The 9,124-nt window shown below is 30.6% G+C and overlaps 1 protein-coding gene across 1 annotated transcript; it reads right to left on the bottom strand.

Moving 5' to 3' along the window:
• Window positions 1-387: 387 nt before the first annotated feature.
• Window positions 388-3,962, bottom strand: LOC144553299 (patatin-like protein 2). The gene is made up of 6 exons (XM_078301401.1): window positions 3,712-3,962; window positions 3,321-3,499; window positions 2,458-2,629; window positions 1,867-2,025; window positions 1,157-1,459; window positions 388-813 (listed from the first exon to the last, which is right to left on the bottom strand). Exons 1-6 carry the CDS (start codon window positions 3,847-3,849, stop codon window positions 580-582), a joined length of 1,185 nt encoding a protein of 394 aa, XP_078157527.1. The 5' UTR covers window positions 3,850-3,962; the 3' UTR covers window positions 388-579.
• Between the last annotated feature and the right edge of the window lie 5,162 nt (window positions 3,963-9,124).

The following is a 9,124-nucleotide window of genomic DNA, read 5'->3' as shown; positions in this document are numbered from 1 at the left end:
ATTGAAAATCACCTAAATTAGCTTATCTCTCAAAAAAAAAGTTAATCAACAGTTAATTAGCTTCTCTCTCAAAAAAAAGACAATTAATTAGCCTCTGTTTTATCAATTCCAACACAACTCCCATCTTATAAAAAAAAATACCTTCCTTCTGCTAGCAAGGTCCATATTTTAAGTACTAAATTAGGATTTGTAAGTGCTAATGATAGTTTATCAGCAAATGGGAATACATATATTGACTAGTTATCATTTTCTTTTAGGAAATTCTTGGTATTTAACATAGTATTCTCTATTAAAATAGTTTATATCTGAGGAGATATTTCTGCTGATATTATTGCTTAATTAATCTGTGGAGACATTCTACAAATTCAATCCACAGTTATCACATAATTTTTATATATAGAAAGATGGAAAACAATTTATTAATCACGATAAATATAGAAGAATACACATTATATACTGTAAAAATTTACTTATACAACCTTGTAGACATAATTCTGTAAAATTACAACAACTGTTTTTATTATGTACGAGCAATCCTTTCCCACTGTACGTATGTGAAGAAAATAGTAGATAGATATTTTAGATTGGCACTGTTCCACCCCTTTGTTTTCTTTCATCGGAAAGCTTCTTTGCAAAACTTTTGAGCATATCTCCATTGGTACCAGCTCCTGGTACCACCTCGTACAAGCCAGTCTCTATATTGACTTTCGAAACAGGCTTGTTCAGAAGGTCCTTTCCAATTTGAACCAGCTTCTGCATATTTTCCATCGAAGAATCATCAATCGAAATTGTGCTGCTTGTGAGTGTGTCATCCTGATTGATCCCCAGAATGTGACATAAATTCAAATAACTGTCAGAATTATTCTAAATTTAAATACAATTAATGCTCTCTAGCAATCACAGAAATATTGGATTCATTTATCTATGTCAACTGCCAGCTTCACCTAGTAGCAACTAGCAAGAACAACAATATTTAAAGCAGCTAGCTATGTCCATTATTAACTAGGGCCTATATTTTAAGTACAAATTTAGCTGTGTTGCTAACCATTAATCAAATGAAGCACAAGGATATGTATACTTGTGCGTCTGCCGACATCATTTTTATCTATGAATCCCTTGGTACATAACAAAACTATGAACAGCTTAAACAGTTTACCTGTATGCGGAGGTAGCTTTTCTCAGACCTGAGCGCCTCAAAAAGGACAGCCAAGTGAATATCAACCATGTCAGCACTTCCGCTGTTAAAAATGTCAATAATTGGTGAGGTATCGTCCTCAGTGAGCCATCCAAAGATTCCCCACTTGGAAACCTGCTGTGCAGTATACTTCTTCTCATCCTTGTTTATTCCAGTCCCAATTGAGATCACTAAAAATTTATCATAGTCTGTAGGCTCAACCGGGAAGAACTGATCATTTCCGTTAACAATCTGGCGTGTAACTTGGCTTATAGCAGTCAGTGTCTAATACAAATACATATACAAACAAAAAAAATTATATAGATGTAAAATGTAAAATGACAAAGTTTATAGCTAAATAAAAAAAACATATCAGTTCATTAACAAACATAATAAGCGAAAATCATCTACCGTTCAATTTGAAACTCGATATCCAAATAAATAAAACTTCTTTGTAACAAAAAATGTTAATAAAGTACTTTTTGTTAGAAATTTTATTTTTCAGAGCAACTAATTTTACCTTTTTCTTAATTTAGAAATTAAATAAAACCAGAAATCTTGAATTTTGCCTGTATATATTTTTTAAAACTAATACTTAATAAAATATTTAAACACAATTCAATTTTGTGTGCACATTAATTTGCTCGTAAGATTTAAATATTGGAGTTCACAAGTTACTAATATATGTGTACCGGATTATTTGCGACAACACCACCATCGACAAGATTAAATTCCCTTTCTCCATTTTCATCCTTAGTCTTAAAATTATGTGCTGGAAGGAATGTTGGTGCTGCAGAAGTGGCTATACCTATGTCAGATAGCAGTGCATCCTTCAGCGGTTGAAATTTCAGCTGATAGAAAAGTCAAAAATAAAGCCCTATTAATAATATTACAGCTTAATCATGAGATTCATTAGCATCATATTTTGCAGGATCATCTCATTTTCCTTCATTTCTTAACAACTGTAGAAAGTTCATAAACCAATTAAGATCAAATGTTGACATCGATTCTTAGCCATAATATAAAATTGCATTATTACTTCTTGAAACCTTGAAAAGGTCCGTGTATGTCTTGTTCTCCAATTAATTGTAGTTACTAAATTACTGGTACTTGGAATTGGTCAAGGTTTGGCTAACACTATAATATACAATTGAAGTTTTTGTCTATTGATGGTTCAGCAATACAGCAATGTTCACTAAATATACAGACTGCGAACAAAGCAAAAGTAACAAAACAAATGCATAAAAAGGCACTGAATTAAGTAGAAGATTAGTATTGAGTACCGTAAAGTTTGAAAAAATGGTAGGTTGGAGTATTTGGATATCGAAAGTCGGGATGACTACGTTTGTTACAGTATCATGTAGCTTTGATTGCCCGAGATTTTGTTGAAGTATAGAGTGGAGATACTTGCCATCGTACTTGGGCCCAGCAATCATTTTGAACTTGGTAAAGAAACTGCAATTCAACCGTACCATCAATTAACAATTTTCTTCAGAGTTCAATCTCCTTCTGAAGTGTACTATACTTTTGTTGAGAAAAGTTATTCAGTAGTACATTAACAGAAGAAGCATATCAATGTATAAAACATCAAAACAAACATGGATCGCTGGGACAAGAAGCCCGATATGGTTACTATAAAAATGAACCCAAAAATGGGAAGTAAAAGGAAAAAAGTTTGTTGTCCAATTGGTAAATGGTAAACCTTCCTTTTCAGGTAAATGCATATTATGCATTGCATATAATTTTTCTTTATTTCTGTTTTCCTTAACCTCTAGTGCATTTTATGACTAACTGTCTTTAGACATATGATGTATTAATTGCTTAGCGAGCTAAAGCTCAGATTATAAGCTGTACAAAATTTAAGTTGTCACCAAATCAATACCTTATATATAACCACTTTCTTTTTCTTTTAACAAAATTTAAGCTGTCAAGTTATGACTGCAATAACAAGAATGAGACACTTTTCGCGAGGATAAAAAAGTGACTTTTTGTGACGGACTACTCTCATTGTTCAGTTTTTTTTTTTGCGACGGACGACCGTCGTAAAAGCGTTTTTTCCCTCACAAAAAGTGTCTACTTTGTTGTAGTTAAATATTCCATAGCCTACGCAGGTCTTTTCCATAGCAACTTTGTAATTAAAACTCACCTTTGTGGAAATATCTTTGGTAAATAATCCAAGTAGAATTTGGTTAAATCCTTTGCAGCAAATAGTGGACGCTTGTCCTTGTCTGGAGAAGCCAGCATCAAGGCCAAAAGACCTCCCGTGCTTGTTCCGGCAATGACATCAAAATAATCTGCGATCCTCGCTCCCTCCCCGTCAATCTCCTGTATTAACAAATTTCAATTGCATATGTTATTCAATTTAAGTATGTATACATATTATACATCCATGGATCCAAATAGAACACAAAAAATCTAATCATCTAATTAACATGGTCAATTATGCCTGGTTTTATAATGCTCAATGAGTTACTATATAAATGTTCTCTTGCTGGGGGTTTAGTAGGGGCCGGGAGGGGAGAGTAAGTCTGTCTTACTTGAAGCTTTAACTCGAGAAAGGCGAGAATAGTTGCCGGAATGATTCCCCTACAACCACCACCATCGATGCTTAGCACGGTGACAAGTTTTCCTTTAGCAGGTGTGTATGCTCTAATTCCATCTGCTGTGGTGGCCATTCTGGTATATGTAAATTAAAATGGGAAGTATATATGTATTAGATTGAAGGATATAGAGGAGCTTTTATATGCATTCTTAAGGGCAACTACCTTAAATATTTAAGATTGTGTTAGACTTGTTGATGTACAAGCAAACAATATTGATATTGAATATTTTGGTTTATCTTGTGGGGTGAGGAGTTGGTCCGATGGCCTTTGGACCACATCTCGTCCAAATTGTTTCTTAATCGTCCGATTAAGTGAACAGTTGATAATAGGAAATTAACTTTTTATGTCTGTTTAAATCAAACAAGGCAACTATTTATTTCTCGTTTGAACACTAAGCTGTACACTAAAGGCTTCCATTAATTACCTCTCAAATTCTCCTTTTTTATTACAAAATTTAATCGGATTTTATTTTAAAAATAAGTAGAAAAATATAAAGATGAAGATGAAGATAAGAAAAAAAAATCCAACTTGTGAACCTTTAAAAAAAAAATCTAACTTGTGCTTTTGATTGCCTCTTGATTGATTGAAAATTGTTTCTGAAAGAACCGTGTTAGGGCCCAATAGTGTTTAAATGAAGGTTTGGCCTACTCAACTATATTTTATATTTTTCATATGCTTGTAGATATATATAGTTGAAATTGATAGAATTATATTTACAAAAGAGAAACATAAAACTTGAGAAATATATGGAATTGAAAATAATTAAATGTTTTCAACAGAATTACATGAAATAATACATTTGAAATATTAATCTGTACAAATTTGAATGTACTCAGGTCGCTAATAGAAAAAAGTACATTGATGAATAGTTATCCACCGTTTTCGACACATCAAATACGAAAATTCTCAGTTTTATTGTAATATTTTTTTTCTCTTTAAGACACACAATGTACTGTTACTTATATATATATATATATATATATAGAGTACGGCTAACACGCTTCCTCTAGCATATGGACCGAAATGCTTCCGGTGGAAATTTGGAATTTCAAAATCCAAAAAGTCGATCTGAACCGTTCATCTTCTTCTCCATATTAATATCTGCTGGGAGACCAAATTTTACATTTTTCTGAAATTTTTTACTATTTATTAAGCCACTTTGAAAATTGCTGATCCAACGGTGGCTTACCAAACAGTAAAAATCAGAAGCTACCGTTGGATCAGCGATTTTCAAAGTGGCTTAATAAATAGTAAAAAAATTCAGAAAAATGTAAAATTTGGTCTCCCAGCAGATATTAATATGGAGAAGAAGATGAACGGTTCAGATCGACTTTTTGGATTTTGAAATTTCAACTTTTCACCGGAAGCATTTCGGCCCATATGCTAGAGGAAGCGCGTTAGCCATACTCTATATATATATATATATATATATATATATATATATATATATATATGTATATATATATATATGTATGTGTGTAACTTTTTTTACTTTCCTTTAAATATATGTAATGGACCTCTCCAATATTTTAAAAACTTGAGTACAAATGATAAATATATAAAAGTTGCCTCATCGATACAAATAGTATAAAATTGTATTTTTTTTTTCACATCTGCAAAGTCTTAAATCAAACAAACGATATAAATTAACAATAGCAAAGTAGACACTTTTCGCGAGAGAAAAAATACATTTATGACGGAACTCCGTCGCAAATAGAAAAAACACGTTTATAACAGCACTCCGTCGCAAAAAGTCATTTTTTATCCTTGCAAAAAGTGACTATCTTTTGTAGTTAAAACATCATTCGGACACAAGATCAGTCCAAAGGCCATTGGACAAACTCCCAACCCTATCTTGCGTGGAAACTTCCTAGCTACCATTTTTAAGCAATTGAGTATTGAATACACACTATTATTGAGGAATTAAATAGTCGTCGTTGAACAAGAAACGAATGCTGGATTAACCATATAAAACGCATGTCTTTTGAGTATTCTTGCCTGTATGTTTAAGCCATTATTTATGAAAGAAGATGTACTTACAAATAAATTATATTATCCCGGTTTTAAGTAACCCTATTTAAGCTGATTTGTTCAAAACGCCTAAATCTCTCTTACGTAATTTGAATTTCCAAATTAATTTGAATAATCTTATGAGGACTTCAAGAAAATATCATTCTGCTCCTTTATCTGAAGTTTTATTCTAAAATATGAAGCTAAATTTTATAAAACGTGAGGTGATGAAGATTACAGAAAATTTATCCATTAAATGTGTACGTATCAAAATTCTAATATAACGATAAAATGCTCTCGGCTTTAAACAGACTCGTGTTTTAAATGGAGATGTAAAATTATATTGCTTTGATTTTTTTTTTAAATACTAAAATTTTGGTTCAGTTTTATTGACATAGATAATTAAAATTTAAAAGCTTGAATATTTAGACCTTAGAAAATAAAATTATGAAAATTAAGAACTCTAAATACTAAATGATTAATTATTGGTTGAATTATTGAACATAATAATTTTTCAGTGTTTCATAGTTTTAATAATTCAAAAAAATTGTTGTGTTCACAAATCACAATTAAACATGTTCATATGTGAGGGGTTCCAGAGAAAAGAGCAAAGAAGAGTCTAAGGACATTTTGTTGATAAATTTGAAGATAAAGTATTTTGTTTTGATGTTTGCAGGAGGATATATTCCATAAATTTTCCCGGAAAATTAGAGGAATAAGTTGGGCTCCGATTTTTTTATTTATATTAAAAAAATAAATCAAATTACAAAAAATAACCACTTCAGCGTTAGATTTCGAAAACTACCCAATCCGGTTACTCAGTAACCGGATTTTTTTTTTCCGGTTATTGGTTAACTGGAAATGAGCAAAAATTTTGGTATGGTATATGTCCGGTTAATGGTGCACCGGTTTTGTGTTTTTTTTTTTAAACAGAAAATTTTTTTTGTATGAAAATATTAGAAATGTTGAATATATTTCTTTGAAAATAGATGGCACACAATATAATTTGATTTATTAGAAAGATTGCAACAAATAACCCGGATCAATATTTTTCAGGTCGGATTTTTCGCGGCAGTAAGAAAAATTAATATATTTCTTTATGTGTTATTGGAAAAAAAAATAAAAATGCTTAGATTCCGAATTCTTGATCCCGGTTCAAAAGTCACTTCTAGATAATCCAGAAAATATTATGATCTTTCTAGTACATTTAATTTATTAAAAGTTGTATCTATTTTGAGAATTATTTTTAAATAACAATCATTAAATAAATTAAAGTTTTTATTTTTTTCAAAATAGATACAACTGTTAATAAATTAAATGTACTAGAAAGATCATAATATTTTTTGGATTACCTAGAAGTGACTTTTGAACCGGGATCAATAACTCATAATCTAAGCATTTTTATTTTTTTCCAATAACACATAAAGAAATATATTAATTTTTCTTACAGCCGCGAAAAATCCGACCTGGAAAATATTGATCCAGGTTATTTGTTGCAGTCATTCTAATAAATCAAATTATACTGTATTCCATCTATTTTCAAAGAAATATATTCAACATTTCTAATATTTTAATACAAAAAATAAAAAAAATTTGTTTTCAAAAAAAAAAAAAAACACAAAACCAGTGCACCATTAACCGGACATATACATACCAAAAATTTTGCTCATTTCCGGTTAACCAATAACCGGACCCATTTCACTAATCCGGGAATTGAGTAACCGGAAAAAAAAATCCGGTTACTAGGTAACCGGATTGGGTAGTTTTCGAAATTCAACGCTGAAGTGGTTATTTTTTGTATTACTAGCATAAAATTTATGGTAGTGTAACCCCCTGCTTTGAAAATACAAATGTGCAAACTATATTGGATCAAAAATAATTGGATACTTTAGAAGGAACTAATCAATATTTTGTATGCTCTTTTTTTCTTCATTTTGCTTTCCATGTCATAATCATTAATTTCCCATTTGTACATAGCTCAAAAATACAAAATAATCATTTTTTTAATGTTTAGCTACATGTTTTTTTAGATAGATGGAGATCTAGCCTTTCAACTTATATTTAATATCTCTATCCGGATTTCAAATCTATAACGTCCAACATGCATGGAAAATATTGCCCTTTACTCGTAGACCAATTAAAGGCTGGTTCTTATTTAGCATGTTTTTTTTTCTAAAATTGACATGAAAGAACTTGAAAGTCTTAAATGGAACTATACTAAACTTTAACTGCTTAATTATCATTTATTTATCTTGAATTAAATAGTACGTAGATTTAAATTGCTATGAGATATATATAAGGTCAAGCAACTTAAGAGTACTATGTTTGAAAGGCAAGAGAACGTGGGACCTACTAAACTATTTGCAAGGCTAGATATATAACGTGGGACCTACTTGACTAAATCGTGAAGTAGTAATTATGTGCAATTAAAAGCCATTATCCACAAAGAATTTTCAAGTTGTATGTCCATTGAAAATGATGGAATGCTAATTATGGTGGATTTTTAGTTATGATTCTAAAATAAGCATTGACCAAGATTATATATTGCACCTAATAATTGACTTTCATGATTTGTTTGCGAAATGATAAGGTAATGAAATTGCATATATAAAGAACAGCTAGCAGTTTTTTAAATATAAAAAAGGCTTTCAAAGAAAATGTCCGCACTTTCTATATATGTTCTTAAATAAAGTCCTAGTTATTAATTTATAAATTTGTTTGATATTTTACAGAAATATTAACGTCAATTGTTTTCATCAAATTGAATATCTACATTCACGTTTACTACTTGAATCAGCATGTAAATAAAAAAATCTTTATGTCTTATGTTATTTATATTTTTTTAGGCTGCACCAGAGAAAATAATTATTTCAATAGAAAACAATATACGAGCAATTTCATTGATGTCGCTGCAAAATACAAACCTTTTTTCTAGTTGGCTAATAGAATTACAGTTACAAGTACTTTCTCCTAGTAGCATGAATTTAGAAAATTTTAGGGTAACATATATGGTACTGAATTTTTCTATCAAACTAATATAACTAAAATGATTGGTTTTGTGTTAAGGATCAGTTGGTTGATTTTCACAAATCAACATATCAAAAGTAAACCCTGGTAACTATTAATATATATGAATCAATCATTATGTAATTGACTAAGTTAATTAATTCTTATTTATTAAGTATTTCCCTCTTGCAACCAACAAGGCGCATGGGGACCGCAGAGATCCTCTACGGTGCCAACATGAAATCAGTTGCCTAATCTCACATCATGAATAATCCAATGGTTGATGTTGTGCAGAGTGTACAAGGGGACAGTAGAGATTATATATTTTAGA

This window comes from Carex rostrata, chromosome 4 (genome assembly GCF_964058835.1).
Source record: "Carex rostrata chromosome 4, lpCarRost1.2, whole genome shotgun sequence".
Taxonomy (NCBI): domain Eukaryota; kingdom Viridiplantae; phylum Streptophyta; class Magnoliopsida; order Poales; family Cyperaceae; genus Carex; species Carex rostrata.
Note: the sequence above shows the minus strand (reverse complement) of the source record. Positions and strands in the feature narration are given on the sequence as shown.